The sequence below is a fragment of the Anopheles maculipalpis genome, chromosome 2RL (assembly GCF_943734695.1).
Source record: "Anopheles maculipalpis chromosome 2RL, idAnoMacuDA_375_x, whole genome shotgun sequence".
NCBI classification, from domain to species: domain Eukaryota; kingdom Metazoa; phylum Arthropoda; class Insecta; order Diptera; family Culicidae; genus Anopheles; species Anopheles maculipalpis.
The window spans coordinates 7,754,735-7,769,461 of record NC_064871.1 but is presented as its reverse complement, the minus strand read 5'-3'; the positions used below and the strand labels follow the sequence as shown (position 1 = coordinate 7,769,461).

At 44.0% G+C, this 14,727-nt stretch overlaps 2 protein-coding genes across 4 annotated transcripts in view; both read right to left on the bottom strand.

Annotated features, from left to right (window-relative positions):
• LOC126559230 (translationally-controlled tumor protein homolog) overlaps nt 1-14,727 on the bottom strand; it is a 183,694-nt gene that overhangs the window by 154,515 nt on the left and 14,452 nt on the right. The window lies entirely within an intron of this gene.
• LOC126560052 (uncharacterized) lies at nt 4,906-12,044 on the bottom strand. Its single transcript, XM_050216212.1, has 5 exons — nt 11,723-12,044; nt 7,121-7,491; nt 6,582-7,041; nt 5,373-5,598; nt 4,906-5,287 (listed from the first exon to the last, which is right to left on the bottom strand). The coding sequence occupies exons 1-5, from the start codon at nt 12,042-12,044 to the stop codon at nt 4,906-4,908; spliced, it is 1,761 nt and encodes a 586-aa protein (XP_050072169.1).

Sequence of the window (14,727 nt, the reverse complement as noted above, 5' to 3'; positions counted from 1 at the left end):
CCTCCAGCTCGGAACCTAGAAGATGCTGCTGCTCGCCGGTTTGCAGCTTTTACTTCTCCAACTTGTCGTCGTTGTTCAACCGATTTCTTTCTTTGTTACGTTCCCCAACTTATACGATGCACCCCGTTTTCGTACACACCCTTTTGGCGCACTTCAACCACACTACTAGAGGGGGAAAAAACTAGGGAAAAAAGGAAACAAACAAAACACATAGAAATAAGCGTAAGGATTATTCTACGGACTAAGGATGGATGTAAAGAAAACGCTAAACCAAAAAAAAAACAGATAAAATTAATGTAATTCTTTACCGGTTAGTAACACGGACGTGTCGTCAGTAGAAAAGAGATATAAGAAGACGAGATACTAAGATAGACAAGAGCTACTATTTACTATGTCAGTTTGTATGTCCAAAGGAAGAAAACGCACACACAACTACACATACATTTGATAAAAACAAGATAACCCAGAACTAGTGTTACTGTTAGTATACAGTGCGCAGGAGTCATATTTGCCAGCCACCTTTACCCTGCTGTCTGCTACTACTGTTGCTACTAACGCACACACGATGATACTGACACTTCTCTTTTGAAGCAATAGAATGGCATCGCGAGAATGATAACAAACAAACACAAAATTACTTCACATCCCATTACGGTTTACAGCTTAATAGATAAGAACTTACGAACCATTTACCGGAAACGGCCACAAACAGCAGGAATATTTTGAAAGTTGGCAAAGTTCATTTATACCTAACTGCAAGAACACATCGTTAAAGTACTGTCAGATCAAATGGGGCATGTATGACATGCACCGCGAATAGTGTCAATAGTAGATGAGTGAAGAATCTGGATCAGGGTCCAGATTCTAAAGTATTGCGTTTAGTAAGTTTCAAGATGGCAGCTTTTATACTTTCACCGAACGCCAGTTACCAAGGATTTTAAATCCACTATATAGAAGCTACTTTAATGTACAGCTGCCACAGCACTACAGTTCCCCCTATCATTCCTTTGGCTTGTATTTTTTTTTAACCAAAAATACGACTTTCGTAAAATGAAAAGCAATTGTAAAGACTGCAAATAGAAAATCTTCAAAACAAAAAAGTGTTGTTTTACTTTTCGGGCTCTGTATATTATGAAGTATTGCTGTTTGTTTTTCAAGAAACTCTGATACTTTTCTGAGCAACAATGAAGAAACAGAACAAAACATACAACAAGCTAACACCTAACAGAAATACCAAAGCAAGATCGCCTCCGAATCACTTTCCAGGGCGAAAATAATAGAAACGGACACGGACAGGTGGATGTAGATGTAAAGATGTAAAGAACTTTTTCACTTACATGTTGAATTGATTTGGGGTTTTGTTTTAAAGTACACGGCACACGGGAAAAATAAAACTTTGCACAGCAACTATCAAACCTACCAATATACGGAATACGGATGTGTGAACAGATACTAAGAAGGTACAGCTATGTCTCGCTAGGTGCGCGGGGAGGGGACTTCGGTTCGTTCGGAATACGGCTCGTGGTAAGAAGCTTTTTAAGTATTAGTTTATGAGGCAGTTTTATAATGGCGACACCCTAGTGAAGTCTTCTTCTTGTCCATGGAATACTACCTATCCCAAAACTTTTCTTAGGTAAAAAATTCTTCTAAAGCCAACCGGTGATTTCTTGGATTTCGTTAGAAGTGCGAATAATTTCTGACAACTTTAGATAAATTGTTCAGTTATAGGTAAAATAAATAAAGTAATAAATGCTGGCTTAAAGCGAGCCGCATTCCAAACCACCGTAGTACAGCAAAGGCATAACTGTACGATGGCACCGCACTAAGAGCAGTAACAACACTAAGTTGAAACGGATATTTGAAGTCGAACGAATGGGAGAAAAAAGAAATCTATGTGTAATAGCAACAACAAAGATCTAATAAACGTTTTCTAATAAAAAAAAACATCACGATTGAGTTTTAACTATTTCTTGATCCTAGAGGAGGATCGCTAGACGATAAGACTCTTCAGACGGTGAGATCTCTTGGGACGTTTCTTGGACGGTAAGACCCATCAGACTCGTGACATCTTCTAGACATCGTGGGTCCTTTCATTCCACTCCGTCCGCTGAATGTGATACATCACCATCCATTAGCGTCTCTCGGCGAAAGAACGATCTACACGTGCAGAAGGATTCTTTCGCAACTGCAACAAGACTCACGGCTAATATCTATGTAGAGGATTTATAAGTTTAATTTTTATTCTTTCCCTTTTCATCGCACAACTGGCCCTCCAACCCTTCGGCATCATGGTAACGAGAGACCATTAACAAAAACCAAAGAAAAATCGTTTATGTCTGTGTGTCTTTTGTGCGAATTTGTCAACCGTTTTTAACTATTTGAATATGTTTTTTCTCCTCTCTCTCTCTATCTCTCTCTCTCTCTCTCTCTCTCTCTCTCTCTCTCGACTATTCTCCTACAGTTCGATGTCTTTTAATTGGATCATACTAAATTTTTCGCTTTATAAATGCGTTTACTACTTATTGGAAGTAAATTTTGTTCTCTCTCGCTCGCTTTTTGCGGGATGAGCGTACGATGAGAATTGCTCCATCTGTCCATCCTCGCCGATCGTTAAATTTTTGAAAAATTCTAATACTTTTTAACCTACTATTATATCACTAGAACCTACGGAGAGCCCAAAAACTTTAACGCGTCCCAACTCAAAAACTCAACGCTACTAGAGTAGGTTTGGGTGCTGTGCTCACAGTCATTCGCTTTTTGTCGCTCTTTTAGAATCACAAATCTATTTTTCTTGTACTAGAACTACTACTGTTGCTGCTGCTGTTGCTACCTCTGCTGCCGCTATTACTTCTTCCACTGTCACTACTAGCTTTCCTCGGGGCCAGCAGAAAATCAATGGTGCACTTTTACGGCTGATATTTCGTGTTACGTTTATCCCACATTTTGCTACCAATCGTTTTGTATACCTATCTAAAGTTTAAACGCGTTTCGTGTTAGATTCTCCTTATATTTTTTCGTTTCTCCTTATGGAATCACAGCTGTATCAAATGATTTGCTCATTTTTAACCCTCCCAATTACGTTCTTGTTTTTTGTTCCTTTTTTTCGTTTTTTGTTTGTTTGCTAATGTTGCAACCGTGCTGCATTGGTTTGCCACGATATTTAATACCATTTTCTTTTCAGATCATTATTGTTTTTTTTGTGAGATATGCAAGAACTATAATAAAATGAGGAGAAGCTGTACCATAGTATGCACGGTAGAGGATAAGCTGTTTAACGCAAAAAGCAAACGAAACCGAACTGTGTGCTCAACACATTGACTGCCACGCTGCCACACCACGCTTACAGAACATAATAAAGCTGCAAATAATATCTTTTGTGCTGATATTCAACAGATTTCGATAAGCAAGGTAACATGCCCCTTTTTCGACAAATCATCTTAATTTTCTTCTTGACGGCGTGATCTTAAAGGTCATTAAGACCTTTTAATGGCTTATACTAGACTTCCCGATACCACGTAGTTGATGCGTGAAGTCCAGCGGCGTCGAAAAGTCCTAACAGAACTAAATACTATCTTTACAACGTTTACCAGTCTACTAGCTGCGAGTTGCACTGTCCAATTTTAATTAAACGATAAGAAATTATAATAAATTATATTGCAAAAAAGAGCAGTGTAAGAATGAACTTAAACATAACGCTATAAAAAGCGATCTAGTTTGAATTGCATGATGAAGATAGCAAAAAAAAAATCCATACTGATTAATTGAATTGAGGCTGACTGACTGACCGGGCAGTATAGCTGCTGTAATGAGTTGAGTTCATATCGCAAAATATCTCATACCTCGCACTACACACTATTTCAGATTCCTATTGCTCATTAAAAATTACACTAAACAATAACGACCATTCCAGCAGTGGCAGTCAACGCGTTAGCTGTAACTATTTAAATCTACAACACGCAAAAACGAAGCTCAAAAGCACTAAAACTAATTCTTGCAGCAGTTGAGAAAGTATGTGAGAGCATTTTCAACTCAGTCCGTCTTGTTCGTCTCTCTACGCATTTAACAGCATTTAACGCACTGTTTCTATCACGCGAGGCTTTAGAAGCGTCGTCTGTAAAACTCGAGCACTCAAAACAAAACATTACTAGAGAGATTCCTACAACCGCAAGCCCAAACAAGAACCAGCGTCCATTCTCGCTGGACATTCTCCCGCTCGATTTACTTGTTTAACGGTTCCGTGAACTAGATATAACTGTTCTACCCAACAGTACACAATAAGTTATTAAAATTGTAGTTTAAAGGACGTTTTTTTGTTCGTTATGTTTTTTGTTTGTTGGTTGTTGAAGGCGAAGCTTAGCTAATTTTGTTCGATTGTTTGTTTTTTACCGCAACAATTTTACAATATACACATATGCACGACGTTTTGATGAGAGAGGAAGCGCGATTTAGCAGACTTAACGTTTTGCTTGTAAATAATGCTTCTAATGCTGCCGGCTCTTACTAATAACTAGCAGCGTACTTTAGTAACTTGTCAGTTTGTTGGGGTGTAAATTTTTGTGTATGTGTGTGTGTGTGTATGTGTGTGTGTTGTTTCTAATAGCATCCTAACCAAGAGTTCCCCGATTAGAATGTGTTTGTAATGGGTATGCCTTTCGAGCCGTTGTAATTGTGCGTCAACAAGATCATGCTCGTGCTCGGCCGGAAACTTCCTCCGCGTCTGTCATGTCTGCTGATGTGCGGGGTTCTTCAGTCATGTTCATCAAATCGGTGGAGTAGTAAAAACAAGTGGAGCGTCCATCTGTGTCATGACTGATCTGTGCCGACGATGGTGGTGGATCACCAGACGGATAGGAACTGGCGATATCGTCGGGCTCGGCCCGCTGATACCGCCAGCCGTTTACGACATCATTGACACTTTTCGTGCTTTTTCAGCTTCGGATGGCCATCGGTGAACTGTTTTTCCGGCCCCCGGCACACTATCGTACCGTTGGTGATGAAATCGTACGCCGTGCGAAGATCACTCGGCTGCAGATGATGGTGTGAGATCATGCCCCGCAGGGCACACAGGTCTTTGGTGGAGGAGTAGAAGAACAGTGGATGGTGTCGGCGTCGAATTTTTACCCGATCCGCCACAATACCGGTCAGGTACACGTCCTCGAGATGGAAAATGGGCGTCGAAAGGGTCCCCCGGTACAGTAGTTTTGCCGTCTCGAGATTCATCAGATAGGCCGTGCCGGACAGATAGTTTGGGTACACATCCTTATTGTACATGTACGCCGGTGAGTACCTATGACGTCCGAACCAGTAACAACAAAAAAAATGCCCAATGTACACTCTATATCCCAGGCAACAGAAGCAAGGATTGGACGTACCACTTGCTGCTAGTGTCGCTGATCGGTTTGGCATCGCAGAACAGAAATCCCGTCAGCAGGTGTTTGCCTGGGATGAGCCGGTTTTTGGCCGATTTCACCGCCACCGTTTTGGTGTCGTAGAACGAGTAGGTCGCTTCGTACAGGGGGACGGTTCCGCCGAGCAGAACGTGCAGCAGGTTAGGCACGTTGACGAACGTGTCATCATCACACTTCATGATAAATTTTACTGCAATAAAAATTATTTGATAAAAAAAAAGAAATTTCGCACACGCATCGGTCGGTGGATCGATTCCCGAAATTATCATTAGAGAATTGTGCATTAAAACCTTGTAAGCTGGTTGTAAGCTGAAAATGTTTTAAATAAAAACCACACACAAACACTACGGCCACGCTCAAAACACTGCCAAGACCCAACCAACCATCCAACCAACTGGTGAACTGAAAATATCCGCCGCCATATGCAATCTCCTATTACGCCGAGGAGAGAAAGACAAAATGAAGGTAAAAAACAAATCACAAAGCTCTTACAAACTTCGAATCCGTCGGACTGTTCACCACCAGCTTCCGGGCAAGATCGTTGAGCGTTTCGATCACGATGTACTTGCTGGTTCGTGCGGTGCCCTGCTCGCGCTCCTTAAACCATTCCACCACCAGATTGGTCACATTAAACTCGAAGAATTCACCCTCGCCTTTGGGAATTTCTTTTCGCGCGTGCTCCAACACACCACCGGGCTTGCCCGTCTTTCCCACCGTGAAGATGGCTTCCCGTTCCATTTTGCCCGCCGCCATCGTGTCGGAACGAATGTTGTTCTTTAGCCACTCCTCACCGTGCAGGTACACCATCAGCTTGGCCTCAATGTCTCCGCTGTAGTCGCGCGTTTCCAGCTTAAACTGTAGAAACTGCTTCCGGTCGTTGGGTGGACGGCGATCTTGCTCCTGTGGTTCTGTGTGTACGATGCGCGTGCGACAGGACAGTGAAAATCGAAAAGTGCGTACAATTAAACAGCACCGTTGGCATGTAGGCGGATGAATGGTGGCCACAAGATTAAGAACACCGTTGATTGTTGACTGTCGTTCCACGGGCGGATGAAAAGCAAACCACAAAACCATCGGTTCCGCTAAACACTCGAATCATTGTATCGCTTCCTTGTGGTAGTTCCTGTGTCTTTAATCTAATTTCCCCACACCGCACAACCTCATGCCACTCACCTTTGCCATCACAGTTGTTGGTAACCCACTTCAGCATCATGATCGTCTTCAGCGTCAGATTATTGTAACTATCTATAAAGCTCTCCTGTATAATATCACCGTACACTTCGCTTTCGTTTAAGATTCGCTGTTGCAATTCGTCCACCACCTCGTTGCTGGCCGGGTTGAATGCAGGGTCCACGTCAGGTCCGCTCGGAAACAGTGAGTTTTGCGGCGCTCCCGTACCATCCGACGACGGAGTGTGTGTGAAGTCCAGCGTCGTGGATACTGCCGAATCCTGTGCGTTGGCACTGTCCCCTACTCGGATGGAAGGGAACGACGTACGTTCCCGTTGATGCACATAATCAGCCTTCGATTGACCGATGAGGAACACTACCTTAATGTTAAAATGCATGCCCGCGAAACTGTTGCTCTCGTTTTTACCACTTTGACTAGAATTTCGAGATTTCGTCGGAACTTTCTGCCGGATCGGAGAAGATCAAACGGAAAACGATTAATGACCTATTTCAAAACCCCACCTAATGCGTTCCTACACTTACGTTAGCTTCGGTGCCCGCAGAAGCCTGGAGCAAATCATCATCAGACGGCACCTGCCAACTGTACTCAGGACCAACGGTCGCTTTCGGGTCCAGATATTTTCCACGCAACCGTTCATGGAGCCGCCGGAACTGGTGATAGTTCCATCGGTCCACTTTGCCCCACGTATCGCGGATCGCCTGACGTGCCTCGAAGTTGTCAGCCGAGGAACAAACGACAATCAGCAGAAACACCTTCTCGCTTTGCTCCACCAGTCCGGACCGTTCCTCGGCATTGCACACATTCGTCGGATCGATCAGTGTGGTGTTTTCGTACGGAAGCACATACCCGATCGTTTCCCTCGACGTGTTCAATCCCCAGCCGGCAATCGTACCTGAAGGGCAACATAACAAACACCCAAAACCCGTTAGTAAACCATTTCGGTCACACACTACACAATCCTTTCATGCCGGAAAAAAGGAGCGTTTTATCCTACTGAACTCCTAAACTGTTTGCCCATAAAATCCGACACAACCCAAACGCTGGAAGCAATGTCCGTACGACGTCGACACGTTTCAACCCAATTTCAACCAACGCCAAACAGATACTGGCTCGCGTTTTCGCGCGCCAATAAAAATTAACCCCACAGCCAGCCAGCCAGCCAGCCAGCCAACCAGTCAGGATGGTGTGTGGTGGACCAGCAGCTCGTTTCAGCTGCTCAATTGAAACGAGTGTACCCCACATTTTGCCCACAAAAATCTGCCCCCTGGCGTGACGCCCCAATCTCCGCCGCCCGACAATGCCCGCGTCCCGAAAAGTGTGCAAAATCCCTGGGTGGAGAGTGCTCCACCACACTGTCAAGATGCAATGGATGCTGATGATCGGACCAAGAGAAAAAGCACACAGCGCACGATCAACCATCAACAGGCGCATACCATCATCCGCTCTCTGGGAGAAGATCCTCGCGGCAACAAAATGTGACCGCAGTTCGGGGGTACGATTACGATTCTCTGACGACTCTAACGTTGTGTCGATCGCGAGTCGGTCGTTCGAATTGATGAATAGCGAACATTCATCGAGAATTGTTCATCCGTATCGTGACCGCAGACAAATTTTCCCGCTTATCTAAAATAAATTTTCCCGTAAAAATCTAAAATGTTAGTCGAAAAACGGAACGAACTTCGGATAACAATTGATCTGACGAGCAATGACAAAGTGACTGGGGTTGTCGCTGAAATAAATTTTTGCATCTTCTTCGGCTCGTCCTTCTTTTTCTTCTTCTTCTCTTGGCTTAATTACCTCTAAGGTCATGCCGGCCATCGAAATAGCTTACTAGACTACCGATAACCACGTAGTTAGTTAGTCAGCCCTCACTACGGGGAGACGGTCTGGATGGGTTTTGAACCCCGGCCCTTCCGTTTGAAGACCGGTGCTGCTGTCGCCTATACCAACGGGCCGCCCCTATGGATCTTCGGCTCGTCCTATGGATGTTAAAGTTCAATTTCAACTCCATCGTGGATAAAGACAAATTGGATAGCATATTTTAGAGTCTTTTGGATTGACTAGCAGCTTCAGGTTCTTCAACAAATCTACACTCACAGTCTTTATTCGACTGTTTTTGGCCACAAATCCACAATAACGATCACTTGATCTACGTCACGATCCTCATTGTTTCCTTCCTCGTATACGGAGTCAAAATTCTCTCCGAACATTTTCCTCCCTGAAACGACCAACTTCCTTCCTGAAAGATTCCTTAGAGTTGGACAGAGTCCTTATCTTATCTCAGCGAGCGTTTGCGAGGGACTTGTTATTGACAATTTAACAATAAGTTACAGGACACAAAATAATATTCACCACTACATCAGCCCAAGCGTGTTCATTTTTCAACTGCCAAATGCGTACGTCGCTGACCCGGCCGAACGAACTGCGGGTGAACGTTCGTTTCGTAATTCGAATCGTTAGCAACCCGGAATAGTCACAGCACATTAGGGAACCGGGACAGGGTGATCATTTGTTCTCCCTCTTTTTTCTCTCTCTTTGTCCCACTTTAACCATATATTCTCTTCCCGATTGCCCGATGATCATCCTGCTCCAGCATTGCTATGTACTGGTCTGCCCTGATGCTGATGACGATATCACACAGTGGCATATTGGACCGGCCTGCTCGATACAAACCAATTATCCTGCATCTGAGAAAACTGTCCCATTCCCCGCATTTGTCCCACTACCACCACAACCCTTCAGTACACCCCTCCCCTCTCATCCCTCATATTGACTAAATTGATCGTACCCGGGGTGGAGGATCTTCATGCGATGGTGCAGCAACCTTGGACCCGTTGTGTATCGCGGTTTGCTTTAGGATGGTGGTTTCTTGTTGCTTTTTTATCATTCTTTCCTCTTCCCCTTCCTCTTCCCTCCCAGCCCCACTACTATTTACATCGCTTCGATGCGGTCTTTTGACCCCATCTGCATCATCATGCAGCTGTGTGGCATGTGTCGCGCAAACACACCGATATTATACGTCGCGCGGTTCACTGTCGTCGATGTGACGCCAATGGGTGTTGTTGCTTCGGCATTCAAATGGTGCCCTTCACTCTCCTCCTCTCCTTCCTCCTTCGTGTTGCTTCCAACCAAAGCAACGGAACCGAACGAACCGTCCTCGTGGAGAGTGACGGAGCAAGCAGGGAAAAACCAACTGCACACACCACGGCATCAAATCAGTGGTGTGCAAAATGGTATCAATAAAATTAAAAAGTTTTAAATTGATTCCAATCAACGTTCCTTGTTGCGTTCACCGAAAGGAAGGGGAATTGGGAGGGAAATTTATTGACCTCTGTTGCCGGCATGTCGTCCGCAACCCGGCGCAAAACCTGGACTGGGTTGGATCTCGCTGCTGGTAGCGATAGAATCTTCCCCATCCCGGAACATACATGTGCGTTCCGTACGCGTTAAAAAGGTGCGTGCGTACACGCATCAATTCTAATCGCACACGATCGCACGCACACTTCGGGGTTCCAAAAACGGACGGCCGAAAAAAAGCGTCCAGCAGCGGAACGGCGCTGACTTTCACTATTTCACGGTTCTCCATTCATGGAGTTTGCAACATTTAGGCGTGTTTCGTGTGCGGCAACGTGTCAATATGGACGCAGTTCATTGATAGAACCACCTCCCCCCGGGCAAGCGTGTAATAGAATAGACGACACCGACTGGCCTCTCCCTAGAGATAGAACGACACGCGCGTGTGTTTCCACGCGGCCCACGGGAACACTTTCGGTCGTCAATTGGACCCCGACTACTAATCGGGGCCTGCCACAATCGCAATGATTTGAGGGAACGCAGTTTGGTCAACCGAATTGGTTTCAAATTCATTTGCTTTAATGGGACACTTCCTGTGGGTGGCGCGCTACACGGTTTGCTACGGAAAAGCTACATTGGTTTACGAACCAATCAAAAAATCGTTTGCTGAGAATAGTTCCTGAATAGAACAGTAGTTTTGCTAGTTCCTGTTGCTGTCTTGGGGAGGTAACGGTTGGGTCATGCTATTTATAATCGGACAGCATTGGAGTCCGATTGGAAGAACAAAAGGACAATGTAGAATTTGAATATGACATTGAGGCACAGAAAGAAGCTGTGGTCAGCTTCAGCGATTTTATTGCTGACGATCTTGGATCTTATTAGTGAGGATCAAAGATTACGAAACTGTTCCACTAGTAGAAAGTGTGAAATTGCCCGAAGATATTCCAAATGTCCCCACACAAGAAGTAGTGCCTTCTTCCCATGATGCTCAGGCTAATTCGGTACATGCTCGAAACATTTCGCCAATTGAATCAATTGAAATTCGTTGATTTCAATTCTCAATTTTTTGTTGTCCTGGTCCACTCTGCTGCTGCGCTTCACCGGTGAAATACGGTGCGCGTTCGGTAACGAATTCTGCCATTTTCGTCTTACTTCTTTTCCGATCATCCATTTACGGGCGCTGTGCCGTAGCATCAGCCAGGGCCTTCAATGATGGCGATGATCATGATGTTGACGATGCTATTTCTTGCCTTCAAGACGAGAGATGATGCTGGTGGACCGGGGACACAATATTTGCATAATCAAAACTTGCAAATGTCGAACCGTCTAGCCAAAACATAGCATTCACCTCAATCGGCCGACCTAATAGACGCGAGGGTAATGGCCGCACGGTCTTGCGCACCATGCTTCATGGATTTCGGGGCTTTGTTTCCGTTGTTTTTCTTTTACTTCTTTTTTTTTTTTTGGTTGCCTTGACGAACGAAACTAACCACCTTCTCCCTCCCCGCCCCTGGGTACGCAATGGTACGGGGACGGGCGAGCAATGTCAATGATTTTCTCAATCAGCTTTCGAGGCCAAAGTAATATTTACGCGGGCTCTCAACCAGCGATACCCCCGATGCACGACAGTTCGGGTGAAGATAATTCGAAAGGTCCACCGAGAGGACACAACTTTCGCCAATCGGGGTTCACCTCGTTTCTCGGCGTGTGTGGCTGTGTCTGTGATAGCCACAGGCAAAATCAATCAATCCGGCTCATGAGAATACGTTCACTGGAATGCATTTTGATGGGTTTCTTTTTTTTTTGTTGTGGTCTGATTAATTACTTACCAACACGTCCCCGGTCGTTACCGTTCGGGAAGTAGCCCAACGCGATAATACCGAAAAGACCGACCGTAATGATGAAGAGGAATATTTTGTTCTTGGTAGAGCCACGGCTGTGTCGATCGCTTCGATCCAGCGGCGTTATGTCGTACAACCGGTCGTTCCTGCGGCACGTTTCATCCAGCAGGGTGGTACTTTCTGTATCGTTACTTGCGGAACTGTTACTGCCACCGTCGATATCTTGAAAGCGTCGATATACGTTGCCATTGCCGGCGAAGCTGACACCACCGTCGTTCCAATCCTCCTCACCGATACGTTGGGCGTACATTGTTTCTGCAATACATTAGCACAACACATTAGGCATCCATTTAGGCATCGTGTCTAGAATGCCGGCAAGAGATCTTGAACTTCGGATGGAGAATCTGTCCTCCTCTCACGTCTCTGTTTTCTCATACCTCTCTTCGTCCGGCCGGTCGATATAAAGTGAAAGGACACTCCAAAACACGCTGCGGCGAACTTCTAACGTCGAGCATCGAAAACGTAGAGCTAGTATTGACTCATACTGATCAGCAAAAGGGAGAAGAAGCACGGTGCTCGATGGTTATTAACAATTAGGTATGTACATTTCACCGTAGTGTGCAGGAGGTCCCAAAGCTAAACGGGTTTTGGAAGAAAAGGTTTCGTGATTATTGAGCCGAGTGCGGTTCACGTTGCGACAAAACTCTCCTTCCCTTCTCCCATCGTCTACCTTATCACTATATTGCCATAAATATAAACTATTTAGTCTATCATTCCCTTCTAAGGAAGTATGACGATATTTGGTATTAATATACTCGTAAGGTATGACACTTCAAATGTTCTACGTGCGGCAAGCAATTCAGGGTCAAAAAGTGAAAGAAACACTCCATGTACTGCATTTTCTATAACTATTTAATAGCCAAAAATTACCTTTTTTCCTGCTTGCGGAGCCTTGGTGTTTTCACCGACACTCTCGGTTTGTTTTGACAGGAGCCGATCCACACACACACACACACACACTCACACGCACGCTTTTGCTCTGTCAAATGGTTCTACCCAAATAACAAACTCCGTGCTTGTGTGACAGTGTGCTTAAATGGTCATAATCGATGGTGCTGCATGAAAAAAATATTATTTTCCATGCAGAATTTAATTAAACCTTATTTGGCGCTGGGAAATTTGAATAAAATATGTACTTCTGTGGCACAGAAAGCGAAACACGCAGTAGAAATATTTTTAGAGGAAGAATAAACACGAATTAAGAAAAAAGTACAGCACCCTTGCCTGCTGTAGGAGATTAGAGATGGAAAAAACTTGGCTAAAAAATCCTTCGGAACCGTTCGGAACTAGACAATTGGCAACGAGCAGTTTCAGTCGGTTCTGTACGGTTTCGGATGGCTCCGGACAGCCCCAAACACAAACGCTGTTTTTTCTATGTCTTGCTTTATTTTCAACATTGAAATATTACTTGTTTTTTTGTTGTTGTTGTAATTATCGATTGTTTTTAAAATTTAAATTTCTATACAAGCGCTAGATAAATATATTTTGTTGTGTTGTTGTAGCTGTTCAAAACCATGTATGATGAATTCAGCTGGGAAAATCCATTATCAAATGAAAAAAAAACCGACAAACAAAGCTTCACAACACAGCAGGAAGCTGTTGCTGCTTGCTGTCCGCCCCGTTTTGTATTGTGTCCACCGATGAACCGAAACCAAAAATATATTAACAAATGAGGGAAAAACATGAGCAAAAAATGTTTTCCAATTTTGTGGCATGAACCTATAATGCCTTTTTTGTTTTAAATTACGTACACACAAATAAATCAACGAGCTAAACAAGAGGAAAAATTATAAATGTACATATACGGGGTGGGGAAGCGTCTTTTTCGCTACCGTTTGCTGCTTGGCTTCGGGTGAGCGGACATTCCTGCTTGTACGACACTAACTATCCCGAGACAGAAGCTTAACCGTCTCAAATGAGGCATCAGTCGAGCGACATTAAACTAATTAGCAACATATTTATATGGGAAGGTGTGCTGTTATATCTGTGGTATCGGATGTGCAAATTTCTTATGCTCGTTTTCGTCCAAAAACTGGGCCGCCTAATTCTTCTTTTCGACCCACGAAAGTTAGATCTTAACAACGAGCGCGTGTGTGTTGTAATGAAGTGTAATGCAATTCTATAACTGAAATTTTAAGAAATATCCAACAAACACGACTATGAATGGCCTCTCTCTTCTCTCTCCCTAATTCTGTCTCTTCTGGGCGAACGATATCTCAATCACTACGCATATTTTGCGCACAAATTCACTGTTCGTTCCTCCTGCTTCAGGCTTTCAGGTCCATATATTCACGATATATTACTAGTGCTAAGCTTATAGGGTATCTCAGCTTGGCATGGTGCTCGGTGTACGAGTCTCGTATGATTTCGTTTGCGCAATGATTAATGATTTGTATCCATCATCTGTTTGTTTTTGTTTTACATTCCCAAAATTCCAACGTCCATATTTTGCGGGGATCGTTCGTTGATGAAAATCCCTCCATACATATCCGCAAGAATCGGGAAGTGTGTAGCTGAATCTGGGCTAAATCTAACGGTCGGCATAGTGTTTAAACTTAAAATGCTCCGAAACTAGCCCATTCGACGATGCTTTCTAACTAATTTTCTGAGTTCCAAGTATATTTCGAAATGAGACAAACGTACAACAAATGTAAACAACTAAACAACGTCTGTTCCACAACGCAACTTGTGTCTTTAATGAGAAGCCTTTTTTTTGGACTTCTAAACGAAATTGTCCCATCATGCGCATCCCACACGACGAGAAATAACTAAGATGGATGGATTAATTATGTATCGTTCTTTTTCTGTAATTGAAATGTAGCTGGTGTTCTATCGGGCGATGGTGACGACGAAACCACATTGCTTCTTGCACAATGAGCGTTGTTTGACTTTCTCCTCAGCTCCTTTCCTGTGTTAGGTATGTTCCATTCCTT